General features: G+C 40.3%; 1 protein-coding gene across 13 annotated transcripts in view; it reads left to right on the forward strand.

Annotated features, from left to right (window-relative positions):
- Positions 1–1,541: 1,541 nt before the first annotated feature.
- galnt2 (UDP-N-acetyl-alpha-D-galactosamine:polypeptide N-acetylgalactosaminyltransferase 2) overlaps positions 1,542–19,350 on the forward strand; it is a 61,848-nt gene continuing 44,039 nt past the window's right edge. For 2 of the 13 annotated variants that reach the window (XM_034224270.1, XM_034224273.1), the window contains exon 1: positions 1,545–2,011. In XM_034224270.1, coding sequence (XP_034080161.1) covers positions 1,916–2,011 — 96 coding nt within the window. In that variant the 5' untranslated portion in view covers positions 1,545–1,915. Of the gene's footprint in view, positions 2,012–19,350 lie in introns of all 13 variants that reach the window. The other 11 variants (XM_034224269.1, XM_034224271.1, XM_034224276.1 and 8 more) reach the window with 11 other exon arrangements.

Below are 19,350 nucleotides of genomic sequence, written 5' to 3' on the forward strand. Positions count from 1 at the left end.
TTTTACAATATAATCAGATGTGTAAGAAATTCATTAAGTTTTGAATATGTTAATATGGACATAAATAATCAAATCCTATTATATTGTTTAAGTTAAACTGCTATACATAATGGCAAAAAAGGTTGTGAAGACAAGATACAATGAAAACCATGTTCAACATCAAAGCACTTTGAGTGTAATTTAATTGTAATTCACAAAAAACGATAAAAGGATAAATCAAATGAGCTCTGCTAATGTAATAAATCAACAGGGGAAGTTTCATGATATCTATATGTTAATATCCTTTATATTTTATAAGTATCTCATTCGCCAGCAGAGTCTGGCAGACAAAGCTGAATGATTGCTTATGATTATACTTTATAATACCATGAAAGATGATAATGAAATACAAGCATATTAATCTTGTTTAGAGGAACTTTTTACAAGCACTACATTTCACTTAAGATGTTGCCTCTCTATTTCTGGAGGAGTTCATGAGAGCCAAATGTATCTCTCTTCAGGGAACATTTGAGACCCTTGTAACAAGTTATTCAGGACATGCCAGGCAGAGGGCAAGAGATAAAACCCTCTTTCAGCTTCTGCTAAATGTGCACATCTGTTTCTCTGCTTCTCAATCCTCCCCTCTCTAACTTCAGCCTGACTGCCATCCATCCATGCTCTAACACTACTGTAGGTAACATATACATGCTGAGTCGCTCTTCAGACCACCGAGCAGGAGCAGCAATGAATAAATGTTTGTGTAATACTACTGGGACACTCTTTGGAGGCACGGCACAACGTCCGTATTGATAGCATATTTTTTTCTAAACTTGGACTGCAGTGCCTTTTTGCTCTCTAGTCGAGAATCACATGTTGTCCCTGTTGAAAAGAAAAATTTCAGGGGCAGGTTTAACCACGCTGAGCATTCATTTTTATTTCAGCCAAAGGTGTTTCTGAAGATATCTATCTGAGAGAGAGAGGTGACGGAGAGCCACAGGCCATGCATCTGTTTAAACTGAGCCCTCACGTGTTTTCACAACCTGAGGATGACTTGTCACAAAAATGTCCGGTAGGCTAATAGAAGGAGGGAGGAAGGAAGGAATTGATACATTACCAAGGAAGGGAGGAATTAATGGAGGGAGGAAGTAAGAGATGATGGAAAAGAGGGATGAAGAGAGGAGCAAATTAATGGAGGGAGAGAAAGGAGGAAATTCATGAAAGAAGGGAGGAATGAATGAATGAATCAGATAGAGGGAGGAAGGAAGGGAGGGAGGGAGGAAGAAAGTTAGGAAGAGAGGAATTAATGCAGGGATGAAGGAAGAGAGTGAGGAAAGGAGGAGTGAATGAATGGAGGGGGAGAAAAGAAGGACGAAAGGAAGACACTGAAAGAAGAAAGGGAGATAACTTTATCCCATCTTTTCCAAACTGGTTCAGAATAATACATCCATGTTTCAGAACCAGTGAAGATACTCTTTATAGTCTGATTTAACCCGGGTTAAAGTGTCTCTGGCGCCCCTAGCGTGTCCTCGGTGCAGCTCCAGCCCAGACAGACACGATGATCAGCTCCTCTCTCTCTCTCAGCCACATTACTGAAATGTTACAACACTCACTTCCTACAGGGACAGTCCCCACCCCCTTTACTTGGTTTTAGCACGGATCCCCGCACGGCTCGGCTCGACTCGCTGCCAGCCCCGGCCCTCCTCCAGGGCTGCCTGAGCCGGCGTTTGATTGGATTAGAGCCGGCTAGCCTTTGCCCTCTCACCCCGCTGATGCTGGCTGCTTCCTGCTCCCTCCGCTCACCCTGACCGACTGACGAAACTCGCCGAAGCCGCACGGCGAAGCGCCCTGCACGGACACAGAGCACCGGGACGAGCCGCTGCAGCCCGACCACAGCCACCAAACACGCAAGCGGGCTGACGGAGAAAACGAGGCAGTCATGCGGAGGAAATCGAGGATATTGTTATGTTTTGCGGTGCTGTGGGTGGTGGGGATAGCCTACTACTTCTACTCGGGGACAGCGCTGAGTCGAAAGGTAGGATTTCTGTTCCTCGACTGCTTGTTCTGTCTCCGTGTCCTGGTGGATGTTTTCTCCCCGGACAAAGCGGCGTGATTTGGCGCTGTTGTGCCTCTTTTTCTTCCTTTTTCTATTGGCTCTGTTTTTGCAGGCTGCACCGATGCTGTGAGGAATGTGATAAAGGGCCCGCTAGTATCAGTGTGCAGGCATTGATTTGCTGGAGATGAGTGTAGATAAGGGCAACGGGGGATCGGGGCTGGCCGGTCGGCGGGCACAGACCTCCCGCTGCGCCGCTGCTCGCTCCCTGGTGAAGTCACAGAGGAGCACGTCCACGCCAAGCAGCCTGTCACCCATTTTAACGTGGCTGCACTGGTTAATGTGAGAGCAGAATAAAAGGTGCAAGCATGCAGAGGGATTGTTATTAATATTGGGGCTGCTGACCTGGCTCTCAGGGGGGGGGGGGGGGGGGGGGGGGGGGGTTAGCCGATAGAGCACGTCAGCACTTAAGCTGCTGCTCCCAGAAATGAGCAGAGATCAGGAAGTGTGCAGATTAACGCTGAGTTAAATCACTGATACACCATGCTGTCAGGATGTGATTTCAAAAAGACTTAAATATGTATATTATTTCTACTGTGGGAACAACCTCAGTTTAACCTGAATACTGTGGTGTCCAGATGTGCTGTCTGTAGACTGCTGATGGCAGAGCTGTGTGAACATATTTTCACATGCCAGATTTGTACACCAAGTTATTTGCCAACAATGTTCTTATTTTGTTCAGATTTAGTCCAAGCTGTTTAAGAGATTCAACAATATATTTCTCATATTTTGTCTACCACATTTTGGACAAGGAAACTGAACAAACTGGACAACATTCTAGAAACTAGAGCTAAAACAATCGATAAGGTGATTGACAGAAAAGGTGATAAACATTTCATTCATATCTCAAGCAAAGACAAGCCAAACATTTGACAGTTACAACTTCTTAAATGTGAAAATGTCATAATTAAAATATATTTGACAGAATATCTTTGGGGCGTACAAAACTTAATGTCATGTAATTTTCTAAAGCAATGATTTGATGGTAGATTAATTAGATTCGATTAAGTTTGTTAGTTGAAGCCATTGTTGAAGAAACAGTACCACTTAATTAAGTTCAACTGTACAACTAACTAAAGCCCCCCAAATGGGTATACAGTTGTTCACCTTTCTCAATCAACATTATCATCTTTTATGTGCCTTTTATAAACTCTGTTGATCAATTATGTATGCTGAACACACTATTTATCAAATTACTATTAAGTCTGTGGTTACTGATTCTTTCTATATGAGTCATGCTGTTGGTTTTCAGCGACTCCTGAAACTGTGGGTCTTTATGGCACACGGCAGGAAACTGTACACCTCAGTACTAGTAGCACTTTTTGTATGTGTAGGCATGGATTCCATTCACGATAAACCAGGCCTGTACTTGCAATAGTATGGCATGTCTGAAATGTAAGTTAAATATTCCCCAGGTATAGAAAAAGCACGAAGACATGTTCCCATAGTACACACATCTCCTTATATTCTAGGTGTGTCTTTCTTTGTGGATGTGTGTGTATATTGGCACTGGAGGTAACAATTGTCGTCATTGATAACTGTTGATTGTTTAGTCATTTTTTTGTTCACAAATCCAGGATATTTAGATGACTGTCACACAGGAGTTAAAACAAAGATTTGATAATTGATGGATCAACATAGTTGCCGATTATTTCAGAAGTTGACAACTAATCAATTAATATTTGCAGCTCTACTTGTGTTTGTGTGAGAACAAGAGACTAAGTACAGTCCTTTTTTTGCATTGGGGCAACATCCAGCTTACTTACTGTGTGTCTGTCTGCCTGTACATCCTGCTGGGGAGTGTATGAAGTGCTCTGCGTACCCTGTGATGTGGAGGTGTGTGTGTTTGTGTGTGACTGTGAACGCCCCGTGTGTATTCCACCTGTCTCTTGTCTTGGTCTATCTGTCTCTCAGTGTTTGCTTTGCTCCAGTCAACCAGAGCAGCCCTTTTACTTTTCCATTAGGCTGATAACTGTGTGAGTGTGTGTGTGTGTTACCGTGTGTGTATTTGTGGTGGTTAAGGCTGTCAAAGTGACTCTCCATGATGAGAACTTTCTCTGGAGTTGGATTGGAGGCAGCATTAATCTGGATCCGGGATGAAGGGCTGCTCCCGGCTGCTGTCTTTACACAGGGACACGTATTCTGGTTAAACAAAGGTGGAGTTGCAAAGGTTGAGTGTTGTTAGCAAACACATCTTGTTCCTTTCCTTTTTGAAAATTGAAACATTTAATTATTTCTCACGGACTGCTTTCATGAAACAAACTTTGTAGCAGTAAGTTAGTGCATTTTTTAAAAATCCCTCAAGATTCAAACAAAAGCTTTACATGGATAGACTAAGTAATCTGAGCTGGCAGCCTATGAAATAAAACCATTACAAAAACACTCCATAATCCAGTAAGTGAAATTAGGAGATACTTTAAATCACCTTTACCATACAACTTTATTTTGAAATTCCCATGGCACAACTGTGTAAACATTTCCACCCAACAGAGCCCTGTAATACAATTGTTTAATCATATTGTGTGAGTTCATATACATTTTATGATTATAATAAATAGACATATACGTTCAAAGTGTGATTCACAAGTTCTTACATTCATTCATCTGTCAGACTTGAGATGATGGCAACTTTTTTGATGGATTCATTTAACTCCTCGCTTCTCAAAGCTACATGTGTAATCTGTGTTTGCATCCAGCAGCACTGCCTGCCAGCATACGGTCGAGGCAGCTAGTTGAAATGCACACTTCTGTATAGTCTGAAGGACGGTGTCTCGACCAGAATATGTAGTTCAACCGGTTTCTCCAACTGTGTTATACATCCAAGATACTGTGACTGTAAAGATCAAAGCGCCCACCAAACAGCATTTCTCACTATTATCAGTTCGAAAGTAGCCAATTTAAAATAATGTCCCTCTGGTAAGAGTCTGTGTGCCATTTAAAGACACTGTTTGAACACAGTATCACTGCCTGTAAGCTATACTGGCGTCCTGTGCAGAAATGAAAGGGGCCATTCCTGACAAATTCCTTGTGGCTTTTTTTCTTGGTCTAGTGATACAATTAAATAAAAAGACTGATATCCCACCATGTGACTTCAGAGGTCTGAAGGAAACCTTTGTTCAAAAATTGTCATATTTGATCAGAAAATATTTTTCTGTGGGAAATGTTGTCTTCTTTTATAAGTGTACTCAGTGATACTTATGATGAGTGCTAACTGACCTTAACTTCAACAATGAAATAAGAATACTTTTACTTAACTACTTCACTTTTTTAAGAGCTGAGAGTTTTTTGAAGTTCACCCCATTCACAATGTGCAACCTCATTATGATGGTTCTGAAATGAAGGAACATTCAATATGTTCAATCATTCATATTGTAATCTATGTTAAATTAAGACATATGGAGGATGTATAACTCATGTAAATTATCATACTTAATTGTCTACAGTATTTATATTATATATATGTATGTTTTCCCACATAGTTGATGTATAGAAAGTGGAGTTTCCCCCATTCCTTTTTTCGTCAGTAGTTTTACAGGAAACTTTGGAAGACACCCTACAGCGGGACTCATACAAACAAACTTGTGTCTGTATTTGTAAGTGCATTGTTGTACACATGAGGATAATGTTACAAACATGAGCCTGCACGCTCACCAGGACGTCCCATAAAGTCTGCCGTGTTGGACAAACCTCAGAGGGCTTTTCCTGCCAGTTCTTAAGAGCAACGTCCCACTGTTGAGTCCACTTTCCTGCTAATCAGCGGCGTGTGAGAGGAGCTAAATGTCAGATAGTGGAGGGTGGCACCAAACCACAGGAAAAAACAACAAGCACAGACTTTATTAGAAATGTATCAACTGTTTGAGTAGATTAGTAAACAGACGGTAATTGGATTTATCAGTGGTAGTCTAAGCAGCACACATTTTTTGTTTTTTCTCCTAAGGTGTGTGGCACGTATCTGGTTCAACCTACAGTATATCACAGTCTCATCATATAGACACAAGCCTACCAATAAGACACATCAGCTCCACTGTGGTAATAAACCTGAGTGTCATTTTCTGCAGCACTGCAGTTTCGAATCTCGGCTTGTACGAACACAGCCTTCCTACAAAGACGGCCATGTCAGGGTCCTTTTCTTCCTCCTTTTCATCTCTGTCCAATTTGCCGTTAATAAATGCTGCTGTAGACGACAGTGGTTGCAAACAGCTCTTGGCAACAGAGGGCAGGCTGACCTCCATGTTGAGTTAGTAATAGTGTCAATCTGAAATATGCGCTGTTGGTTGCTGTAAAAGCTAATCGATATCTGTGTTTGTCCTGTCCTATATTTGCTAAACATAATGGTACTCTGCCAGCAGTTTTATGGGAATTTTAAAACATTATCAACTGTGTTTATTTTCATAAAGAATAGAGGAAGAAGGACTGTGCAAGAACAAATCACACACACGTGTGGTAAACACAGTCGTGCCAGACTGACTGACGCACACTCTGTCCTCTGCTGATACGGAGCTCAGCTCTCACCCAGAGGTGGATCACTGCAGTAGAATTGCGAGTATTTCTCAGTGTTTTGAGATTTAGCCAGAGGTTTGGATTAGTTTCTAGTTGGTGGCGGAGGATTCAGAAGTGACTTGTGAGCTTTTCTTGTGGCACACATGAATTGGCTCAGCAGGGATCCGGAGAGCTTTAATGCTGGCTGGTCCAGAGCCTGCTAGTGAAAGTTACAGTCTCTGTTATCTGCAGCGACTGCCTGCCTGTGCATGTCTCAAACTCCGGCCTTATCCATACATCTTTCTCGTCACATGAAGATTTGACTTAAACAGAGTGTTTCACTGTTTTTAAATCGAAAAAATGATAGAAAAATGTATCAGTTAACACTCGTCACTGAGGGTGAAGGTGATGATGGTCCATTGATAGTGTGTGTTTTGTCTTTGGCCTGTTATTTATGTGTATCAAAGTGGATGCTGCCCTCTGCTCCTCCACACAGGAACCCACACTAACTGCTGGAATAAGACACAACATCTTTGTCAGCCCTTACACACAGACCCAGCAGTCTGTCGGCAATCTTTACAGTCAAACCCTTTCTTCATGACCACTTATACACACACTGCTTTTCTCCTCACACTGATTACATGTGTTAGAGTTCCTGCTGTTGTCTAACTGCAGTGCAATCATCTCCCTGAAAGAGCTGTGGCTTTAAAACCACTTGAGGCCTCAGCAGTTCAATATGTTTGTAATGCCATAATACAGAGTCATTTCAGTCAGCAAGCACACCTATTATTACAAACCAAATGCAGTTCCATAGAGCTAACACTGAATCAATAAAAGGTTTGAATTAAGCTGAGGATCCCTGGGTATTGAATCTCTCAGAAGTGTTGACTCTGTTTGTGTGTTATTATAAGAGATGAACACTTCCGACAGATGCTCAACAGATTCAGAGTGTTAAGATACCAGAGAAGAAGATGTGTCACTGCTGTTTCTTTAGATTGTATTTTCCAATGCTCTTTTGAACCCTATTAACTGAGTCACAGTCACATAAAGAGTAACACTAATTCATAGCTGGAGACCCAGGAGAGATAACCTTGTTCTGTGCAGCGGGAGTGCCTTGCTCAAGGGATGGTTGGTACTCATGGGAGGAAAAAACTGTTATTGTTTCATTAACTATGCACAGCAGTGTTGTTAGGCTTTGGAAAGTGATATAACAGTTCAATCCTAGGTTTTTCTTTATCTATTTATGTTACATTATTAGAGTTATGTTGCTCTAAACTGCAGCTCCTCTACTCAGCTGGTGACTTTTTGATTTGTGTATGTAGCCGAAGCTATAGTCTTTCATCACCATGTCATTTATGTAGCCATTTAAAACCCTTCTACAGGGCCAAGTCAGCTGGAAACACAGAGAGACAGAGAATATTTGTTCAAACAGGTCGTGGAGCTAACGTTGGCTTCATCACAGGGCTTCACTTCACTATATGAGGAATATAGGCGATACAAAATCATGATTTTATTTGCCATCAATAAATAGATAATAGTAATGGCTACTCGGTTCTACATTTCTGATGTTTTCATTATACTGCTATAATACAACAAATTGATTGTTTTAAAACAATGAAGGGAATTTCCATCTTTTTTCAAATGTGTCTTTCGTGTTAAAACCAAATATTGTGCAGCCCTACTTCATAATGTAATGTTAGTTAACTTAGATAATCAACTGAATAAGCTAGCTAATTGTTTTTATGATGAATTGTCCTAAAAATGACAAACACTTTCAAGTGGAAATCTGCTCGTGTCAGCATGTTAAACTGCAGAAGTGCCATGTGAGAACGGAAAGATTGAAGGTTAAGTAACATCCTATTAAAGAGCTAAGGCTTAGCAAATATTCAATTTAAGCAATAACTGTAATTTAGAGACCGTAATAAGGAGACAGAAAGACCAGTTGATGGTGAAAAAAGTAAATAACGATTGATGAAACAAGGGCAAAGTGGTAGAAAAGAGAGTGAATGGATCCACAGCATGAGAATGGTAGGTTTGGCAGCTTTATTTGCTCCAGTCAGAAAGTGTTGGTGCTGACTCGCCGGCCCTGAGACTGAGAGCCGTGAACAGACCGACAGCTGTGCAGATACCGGGAGATATAGTCTGAGACATCGCCAAGAAACACATTGTTTTTTAATAGCCCCGTAAAAAGAGCAGTTTATATCTGTTCATATCAAACTGTCAGATGTTTTGCTACATACTGATTTGTTGCGTGGGAACTCCAGTTTTTATTTACTTAATTTATTCTTTATCTTTTGTTTCATTGGTAGTTTCCTTGTGGTTGAACACAAAAACATGTTGCATCTGGGAGTGTGCTCTAAACTGGATTATGGTTTCCTCTTATGATGAATTTCTTCCCTGGCAGCAGACAAGCATTATGCAGAAGTTGAAAGGAATGAGGATATCTATTGTGCATGGGACCAGCACAGAGGCGAGAGACTTTCAAAGATCTGTCTGTTATTGAAACATCAAGAGAAAACAGAGCAAACCTCTTTCATTTAATTTGTCACCGAGAGGCGAACCATAGTAGCTCCTTCACAATGTTGACGTCTTCTTGACTTCACAGCAAAGCCAGCGGTCAGGTCAGCAGTAAGCTGTGTTCCCGTTATCAGGGTAAACTATTCAAAGTGGCTGATAGGGAGCGCAGGTGGCCATGATGCTTTGCCTATGTCCTCTCTGTGGCAAGGACATTCAAATCACTAAGTAAATGACAAGCAGCACCCAGCTATATCATGACATCATTGAGTTGGTCCACTGCTACTGGTCTTTGTAATGCTTTAATGGAAATTTGTTCTGTGTTTGACTGGGCTGATTGTTGTGAATAAATGATAAGAAAATGCATAACATCAATATATTCAAGGGGAAGATCCTTGTGATTTACCTGCAGTTGAAAAATGTCTTTATCAGGATTCAGATTTTGAATATTATTTTTGTATTCAACCACCTGAAGGATGATAGGCTGCACTTTCATTATACCAGAAGTTGTAAAGGAAATCGGTCTTTTAGAAAATCAAGAGAAAATTGGAGCTCTACCTTTGCCACCTCAGAATGTCAATTCAAGAGTAAATATAGCAGTGTGTGCTCCGATCTGAAGTGGAAATGACTCCATCAAAAGAGAAGCAGCCTGTATGAATCAGCTCTCTGGAGAATATTTGAGTCCAACCTGTTTTTAAAAAAAAAAGGATACAGTATCTCTGCCTGAATGTCCCATCTGCCCCGCTCTCAGCTGGTTGTTGCTGCCAATGTACAAAATAAATATAACACGGAGCGCCTTGAGACGCAAACAGGCATCTTGCCGCCCACATCATCCTGAAATATTCACAGTGTGTGGATCGGTCACAGAAACCTGAGTCTCACATTGTGCGTCTGCCTCAACCTCGAGTGACGTGGAGATCTTTATTCACCCCCTTTCTTTTCGGAACATAACTTACTGGCAGTATCCCAATAATCATTAGAAATACTATATAATATAAGTATGTGGTGGTGCTGATTGAGAAGTCATGTTGAATGTTCAAATCCAATAGTCAATGGAGAAAATAATAATCTCTTATTTATTTCAGATGTTTTATTATAATATTATTTAGAAAATGTTAGTAAGGAAATATTGCCCTATGATGGCTTTTATCAATCATCAATCAGTCAATCAACCATTGACAATTTAGAGAGAACAGGTAATTAGTTCATTGGATTTATTATAATATTATAGGATGGCTTAGTAGCACAGCAAACAAAGGCCCCTCTTTAATGAAATTCAGCTCCTAACAGATTTTTAAGAAGGGAGAAAATGTCCAAAAGTTGTGGGAAGATAGATTTTTTTTATTAACATTGGAGTGGTGGGAGGTGTTAATTCACTCAGCATCACATCATGGCCATTGAATAGTGAACCAGTATTTGTTTTCAGCTTTACTCAGGAGAACTATTACCTTGTAAGAAAAACTCTTATACGACTGATACAAATGGTCTTTTGGATGATTCTTTAATTGGTTCTTCTACTTGTGTCATTATTATGCTTATAATGTCGTAAAACTTCAATTTTTTGGTTTAACAAATCCTATTTAGCACCCACTGCACTTCAGACTTTTCATTAATATGCGATTAAGGGCTATATCAACTGCTCTGTGTGATTGTCAGCATGGTGATAAGAAGAGGCAGATTTAACTAATGTCCCCTGTCACAGTAGCCTCAATAGACCAGAATGCAATGCAGTTAAAAAGAGTTGGATAGGTTCTTGACATTAAGCTTTTTTTGTCCACTTGACCAATGTTTACCTGACTGATCAAAATCAACATGGATTTGGAAATTCTTCTTCAAATTTCAAAAACACAAAACAAACACAAAACATTAGATTAATACACTTTCGTAAAGCCATCAGACTCCATTGAACGAAACTCCAATACTCATAAAAAACTTAATTCAAACTCTTTAAAAACTACAAAAAACTCAAAACCGTCTTTCCAGTGTTCCAACAATCACCCAATAGATTGAAAAAGGGAACATACAGATACAGCACCTTATATCTAAAGGGAGAGTTCCTGTGTAGAATAAAGGTAGAAAGAGATTTAATTGATTTAACCGACTACAGCTGCTGCTCGTGACCTCTCCACCCTCGTTACCCCACACACTGTCAGGCACACCCATTTAAAAAGGTCCAAATTCCACAGTAAAGTTTGTAATGTTACTTATTGGTCAATACTTGTAAAGAAGGAAGCTTGTAAAGTGTTGTTTCACAGTATGTTGAAATGGGTTTCAGGAAACAGAGGTGCTGACTCAGCTCTGCTGGCTTTACGGTTAAAAATGAGGACGAATTGCAGTGTGACTGAAAAAAGGGTTGGAAAACTAAAGTGAGCTGTTTTTGCACAGACTCCACAGTGTTCCTCTATACAGCCTGTCAGAGCCTCTATGCTAAATGAGGTATGACACAATGGATGGAAGTGGGGAAAATGAATAATTAGTTTGGTTTTTGTGTGTGTGTGTGTGTGTCTGTTTTTTCTCCCATTTTGCTGGCTGTTCCTGTGGGCTTTCCTCTCCTCTCAGGGACACGTCAGCAGAGATTTAAGGACCCTTGTGTTTGTGTCTCAGTCTGTCCTGTGTTACAGGACTTCTTACACAATTTGGCGAGACAGAAACGTTTTTTTCCACTCATCAATCCAATTTCACTGTCTGTGACTGACCTGGATGGCTAAAAAAAACAGGAACAAATACAGCTTGAAGGCGGCATGAATAAAAAGTCCTCTGTCCAAGTGGTAGATATTCTGAAGGAGCCTGAATATTACATTTACACAAAAAAAAGACTCCTGAGACAGCAGAGCTAGTGGAGCTAAAAACAGAGTGCTGCTGTACGGCGTATTCTCGGTGACAGAAACATTTGATGGTGCTTCGGTAAAAATAGACTCATGCATTTATACATTTAACGTGTTCAGTGTTTTAACATAAACCCTCTATTTTAACATAGAGTAAGTCTAAGGTTCCTATCAGCAGAGGGTTGTATGTAATGCCAGTTGTGCAGCCTCAGCACTTTGCAGCCTGTGCCAGTTGTAATTGTAGGAGTTCATGTACAATGATTTATTGTAGGAAATTCTTGTTGCTCCAATTAATCTACTGTACTCATCAGTTCCAGTCTTGGATACCAGCGTGGCCAGAAACAGTTTGTAGCTGAGTGGCAAATTGCTTTGTTGTAGTGGCATTATTTATTAAGAAAACTTACTGAGGTGTTTAGTCTCCCTGTAAATATATGAACTGACCGGTTGTTAAACCCTCCACAAAAACAGAAGTGTAAGGACATGTCTGTTCAACCTACAGCACAGCTTAAACCAGCGTCACCTACTAACGCTTGGGGCATTAAACACTACTCTATTTTGCCGGGTTATAGGTTTAAAAAACACTGCTCACCAAAGCACACATAGCTACATGAACATTAAGGGTAGCCAGTTGCCCGTGGAAAGTAGGATGCTACTTTGGGCAAGTAAATCTAGAAACTACAAAATAATTAAACACCTTAAAGTAGTAAATGAGCTTTCTTGATTCCTTTTTTAAATCTCTTAAGGGAGTGTGCATAGGGAACTCTCGGAAAACTGTGGTGTAAAAAAAGACCCAGTTTATGAGCCGGAGCATTAGCAAGCACTTTAAATGTCCTTAAACCAGGAGCTTAGCTGAGTGCTGTTAGAGGCAGTGGGCAGAACTCTAAATGTTTAATAAATATTAAACATTACAATTGACTTAAGTCTTTGTTTTTATTTGATAACTCCTAATAAATAAAACCATTTTGTTAAAGACCAAAAAACACGGCCAACCCTGAGCACATCCGTTGTATATTTACGTTATGAATTTAAAATGTGTCAGCTGAAACTTTGAGAAGTGTGCTGGAGACTGCTTTTCAACCAGCTTCCCCTTACTCAGGACATATTTCAGTGTTCAATAATGATGACGTTTGACTCCTCAGTTTCTGTTAAAGGCCATATGATAATGCGCTCACTTCCCTCTGTCTCTCCCACCTTCTCTTTTCCTCCCTTCCCATGGTTATTTGCTTCCTTTGTGTTTCTCTCTTGCACACATTTACTTTTGCTTGCATACTTTCTCACACTATCAGTCTTTTTAACTTAGTTTTGTTTTTACTCATTTAAGTAGGCCAGAAACGTATTCGGTCACCAGGGGAGCTAATTATTAAAAATACAAAATGATCGTGATGTACAGACCCTCCAGAAGCAGGCCTGTGACCTACTTTGGGCCCTAACCCACAGCTTTATAAACCACCTACATGAAGGGGATAACAGAATACCCTGAGCTCTGGGCCTCATGCCCTTTTCTGTGTCTGTGTGCGTTTCTGCCTTAAAAGGTAGGTTTGATTTATCAGTGCTCTGGGCTCGGTGGGGGTGGAGCAGATGTGATTGTGTCAGACTCCATCAAGATGGGCTAAGAATAGCTCAAACCATCTAACACTTTAGCATGGGCTGGTTTGAAATGGGTTCTTTCACGCTCTCTCTGCCGCATGCTATAGTGCTCTGAGGTCTGACGTCATGTTGGAGTCTGTGCTGACATGCAGCTCTCTGAGGCCGCGCTTTGAGAACATTTATGGGGATTTGTGTTAAAAATGTAGTTGCCGATTGCTTTGTGACACTTTTAAACGGCTGACACTGAAAGAGTATCCTCTGATTTAGACACTTGTCCTATACCGCCATTTCCCCTCTTTAATCAGCCAATCTGTTCATTATATATTTGTAAAAATATCATGCTGTGAAACAGATACTCTACTTCCCTAAATGAAGAAACTCACAAAATGACTCTTACACTCTTATTATGCAATATTTCAAACTTTTTTTATCTAAACCTTTTCCCACACTGGCAGCAGCATTTTATATTGGCATGCACCATTCAAACATTCAAAATAAAATGTAAAGTGCAGCATCGAGCAAGCGTTTAAAGATCCCAGTGTAGATAGGATAGAACTTAATGTAACCTATACCTCGTTGACAGTTATTGACAGATAGTTGAGTCTAATGGATCAGTTTATATCCCATCATTGTCAGATACAGTGTGTTTGGGTCAGTATAGGATTTACAAATCTCTACTAGGCGACTGTGGCTGCGAGGGAGTGCGGTCGTCTTTCAACCAGAAGGTTGTGGGTTCGATCCCAGCCCGTGCAGTCAACATGTCGATGTATCCTTGGGCAAGATACTTAACCCTGAGTTGCTCCCGATGGCATGGCCAACGGTGTGTGAATGTGTGTGAATGTTAGGTCCTAGAGCAAGTGGTACTGCTCTGTATGAATGGGTGAATGACATGTAGTATGTAAAGCGCTTTGAGGGGTCGTAAAGACTGGATAAAGCGCTATATAAGTACAGTCCATTTACCATTTACTATTCGACTGTATTTGTTTTGCTCTCTCTACTTATAACAAATGGACCGTCTCATAACAACAGTATCTGCTTTCTGTTTGTTTGCTCTTGACACACAACTCCCACCCCTCCCTACTGTCACCCTTTATTTAGTTGTTAACAGCATTCCAACTACCTGTTCTTCTACGCACGAAAAGTTTATTATTCCGCCGACTTATTTTGGCCCTCTTCTCCTCCCGCATTGAACATCGCAGAAACTCCGTTCAAACATCAAAACGTTCAGCTCGGTCGGGAATCGCAGGTTATTACTTTTCTCATTCATAACTTTCATAATTCCAGAGATACATCCCATAATACATCACATTTTTAACCATTGAAGTCAATGAAGAGATTCTTCAGACTTCAACAAATCTTCACTTCAACTGCTGACTGTTCATTCATACTTTCACTCAGAAACCTCTTTCCAACTTTAAAATGTTACACATCTTTCTGAGATTATTCGTGTAAAACAACTTTTAAATCTGATTCTTACTTTTAGAGATATTAAACATCGTTCAGACCTTGGTAAAGAGGTCTTCTTCATATTTTAACATTAACTAGAGTGCGTGATGTCACAGCTATAGTGTAGGACAGCTTGAAATGTGCCTTCATATATTTTTTTTAAACCTGCCATAATTCCCAAACCCTACATTCCTGAGACATCATTTTTCATGACAAACGTAGGAAAACATCTCGTAGCTTGAAAAATGACAAATAATTAGGCAAAAAATAATTAAACAAAATGCCTCTTGAGGGCATGAAGTGACAACAACTTTCAACATGTCTCCATTAAAGCCCATTGTAATTTCAGGCTGATATTTCCTCACAGCAGCAGCCACACACCTTTAGTTAAACTGCCAAAAAGGCCACATTATTGACCCGAAAGTACACAAAAGGCACACTTCAGATACTCAAGGTCCTTGAGACGCTTCACGCTTTGAAATTTCAACGATATATGTTACGGTTCTTCAACAAAACGTTCACATGTAAGAGGTTTATCTCTCATTCCGAACAATGGAAACCTTTGATCTCTGGACACCTCGTTAGCTCAAATATAAACACCTGTGTCATGGAACACGATGATGTCATAACTCCAACTGACATGCTCAGAGCAGCAGACTTCAGATAATGGTCCTGCCCTCAACAGCTCTACGTCAATTATGGGGTGATATGCCGTTTCCATGGAAACGCATCCCTTCGCCATAAAAGACGACGTCGCTATATATTAACTCCTATGAAAATGTTCAAAAAGTGCTCAAACTTCCCATGTGTGCTAACAGTCCAGCCGTGAAGACATCTACGGGACAGTTTTGAGATTTCTTCATATGCCGTTGCCATGGCAACACAATGATTGCTCGCCATGACACACGGTTTTCTCATAACTTCAGTGAAAATGCTCCAAACGGCCCAAAACTTCACAGGTTTGGTAACGATGCAGCCATCAACGCATCTAAGCGTATTATGGGGTGTCATCAAATGCCGTTGCCATGGCGACAGACCACTCGCCATGAAACACGATGTCGCTGTAAGTCCAATGGACACAGTCCAATCGTCCCCCGATCTTCACTTGTATATCACCGGACCATGCCTCAACAGCTCTATGCCAAATATGAGATCTCACCGTATGCCGTTTCTATGGAAACGCATCCTTCATCAAATGCCGTTGGCATGGCGACAGATCATTCACCATCAAGTTAGTTCAAAAGTTTGCAGTTCAAATACTCTGCTGCTTTTCCAAGCCTTTTTACTTTCTTTTCTTCTCTCATCACACATTCAAGCCCCCAGTGTTCATGCATCATTTCAATCTAAATTCTTCACTTTCTTCTTACACATTACATTTCAGCATAGCAGTTTAGCGTCAGATTTTCAGCATAAAGCATTCCCACTTGCAATTTCTTCAGGAATTGCATTCTCTAGTTCTCTCTGTTGCTGTCCATTTACAACGTGTCAGCCGCAGAGCGTGTGATGCTCTCAGAGGTCAGAGTTCAATGCCTGTCCTGCCTGTGAATGATTGACCCGTCTGTGCGCAACTTCAGCAGCACAAAGATGTCTGCAGCCATAAACAGCAAGCAGGGCTGTCTGTGCCTGTTGTTAATGTCAGCTGACTAATTAGAATTTATGAACACTGCTAAATGTAATTATACTTTCACAATCTGTAATGGCAGCATTGAGCACCAGAGCATTTGTAGTCTGGCCTAACTGCTGTGTCTGCTGTTTCTCTTGTTGGTAAATTACTGAGCTCTCTCTCTATTACTCACTCTGTTTACAGTTCCTAAAAACAGCAACACAGTAGAAATTAAATCAGACTTAGTTTTTGTTTTGCAGTAAGAAAATGGTGCTGAAAGTCAATGTCTGTATACAGAGTGTAACCTTTTTTGATTAGGAGCTGAACTTTAAGAAAGGAGCAGATTTTTCCTGATTGGTCTTAGCACCGTATCTTCTCACAGTTTCAATCAGTTGACATCGATTCCTCCTATCAGAGAAATGCCAACATGGGAAATAAACCACAAAGATTTGGCCCAACGGACACATTTGAAAACATTAGTAACTGGTTACAGGTGGTGGTGGTGTAATACTAGGCGGAGAGCAGCTTGTGGTATTTAAATCATCCACTGAATCATGTGCACTGTGGCCTGTGGAAAACATTATTATGGTCATAAAGCTGACAGTTTGCCTGTTCAAACATGCTGACATTAATTCTGTTCCTAGCTTATTGTTGCGACACATTGTGACATTACTTAATTGTTTCACAGTATTGGTTGATGTTTTTTTGTTCAAATTACTCATTGATAGGATTGAGAAATACATGACATGAGAAGTCATAAAATGTAGTAAAGAGATAATAATACAGGGTGTATAAACTCTGCTGACACGTCACATTAAGTCATTTTTATTCGGAGATTATCACTTTATAACCAGAAGCTTGGAGCACTTGTGATTGATACGTTTGATAAATTGAAAAATGAACATGGGATGATTTATTTTCAGTTAGTAGCTGGCTTTACACTTTTGTATGTCATTCGATTGATCTTCCAAAGCATGCCAGTTTTTTATTTTTTTATCTTATTTGCACCCAAAAAGATCCAGACAAGACATTTGAGTACATTACTCCACTTAAGGAGAAAAACATCAATAACAAAAATAGGGGACAAAAAAAAATAAACTCACATAATCCAAATTAATACAGAACAAAATAAATGAGAAACAAGCTAAATATTCTTGCCAACCAGTCCCAAGTGAACGATCCAGAAGAATACATAAATGCATGAAAAACAATACAGAGGAAGGAGTTGTTCTGTGTGCTGTAATGTTCACACCTCTGGACATGGAGCACCATCAGATTGTTTTCATTTAAAACATAAAGCAGTTTCACTTGCCATTTGCATGTTGCAGATGTGATGTAATGAAAGGGAAAGGGAAACTTCCAGCTGCTTTCCGAAATGGGCCACTGCCAAACTCCATTTGAATCGTATAACACACCCAAGAAAAAACACACAGCCCTAAATAAAAGTGGCTTGATTACGGCCTGTAATATGTCACTGTCTGGTTAGTGAAACTATAGGTCGTAACTCAAAATAAGACATGCGCCTTTCCCCCGGGGAGAGCCGCATGATGAGAGTAGCAATTTGTTTCAAAGCGGCCTGTATCCCATTACAGAAAAAAAACTCCTTTTGTGTGCGACCAAAGTTACAGAACAAGAGTTGGACTGTGTAATTAACTTTCATTAAAAGTCTTACATTTGCTCCTTTTCTGTACTTTCAGCCAGTCGAACAAGATTCTGACATAATACAAGCTTAAATATTGATGAAATCCTGGCATGTGTGCTCGTTGTTGTGACACACATTTTACACTGCTGCATACTCGCACGCAAAAGGCAAGCCATCAGGACCATGTGTATTAATAATGCTAAATAAAGTATGAACAGGCACCTTTACACATTGACGCACAGGGACTGTGAGAGGCCGTCCATCCCTACTTTACTCACCATGGTTGAACTTCTCAGCCTTTGAAAACTGTTTTATATCCTCGGCTCTCTAGGAACTTTGTCAAGTAAAAAAATAAATAAGGATGTCTTCGTGACTTTAAGGCTATGTTAAGACTGCATAATTAGTTTATTCGTAACAGTGTTAACGTCACAAATCTGATCATTTTAATTCTGACTTGAGCCACTTTCATATGTGTCCTTAAATTAGTATACAGTTAGAATTTGTTTATGTCTAATTCTCAGCCTAAACAATCATTGATGCACATTTTACGTCACTCCAGATTGACATTGGTGAGAATGCTGCACTGGCGGGAGTGAAATGCAAACATGGAAGAGAGCTTTGATGAGGTAGTCAGGGATTTGTATCATCTGCTCACAAAGTTGTCAGTTTACATGCAACTTGTTAACGAAACTGTAAATGCTGACGTCAGTGGCCCCCATGTTCATTTCGTACGACGGCATGCTGCTTGTTAAGTCTTTGTTTGTGTTCTTCTGCACATGCGGGTTAAGTTCAGAGACGTGACCAACACTGGAATATGATAATGCAAACAGCCAAACACTTGTGGCAACAAATCTGATTTAATCACTCCGGCATGCAGTGTGAACTTCTAAATCTGTAACTAGAAGCTAGAGTTACAAACTGGGAGTGTGGAGTTTGAAACGTAGCTGTGTTTACTGGACTGTAAGGGTGTAATGAAAGATGGGTTTGAGTTGCATCATGGGAATAGTAGGGTGTATTTTCTAGCTTGTCATGATAGTAGCTCTAACTAACCGTGTCTCCTGGTCTGCTGGAGTGACTTTACGGTCTGGTTAATGTCCAAACAGGAGTGTGTCAGCATCCATTGATACATCATGTTGAGTGTAATTGTGTAATAGCTAGTGTGTGT

Source organism: Gymnodraco acuticeps, unplaced genomic scaffold, assembly GCF_902827175.1.
Source record: "Gymnodraco acuticeps unplaced genomic scaffold, fGymAcu1.1, whole genome shotgun sequence".
Taxonomy (NCBI): domain Eukaryota; kingdom Metazoa; phylum Chordata; class Actinopteri; order Perciformes; family Bathydraconidae; genus Gymnodraco; species Gymnodraco acuticeps.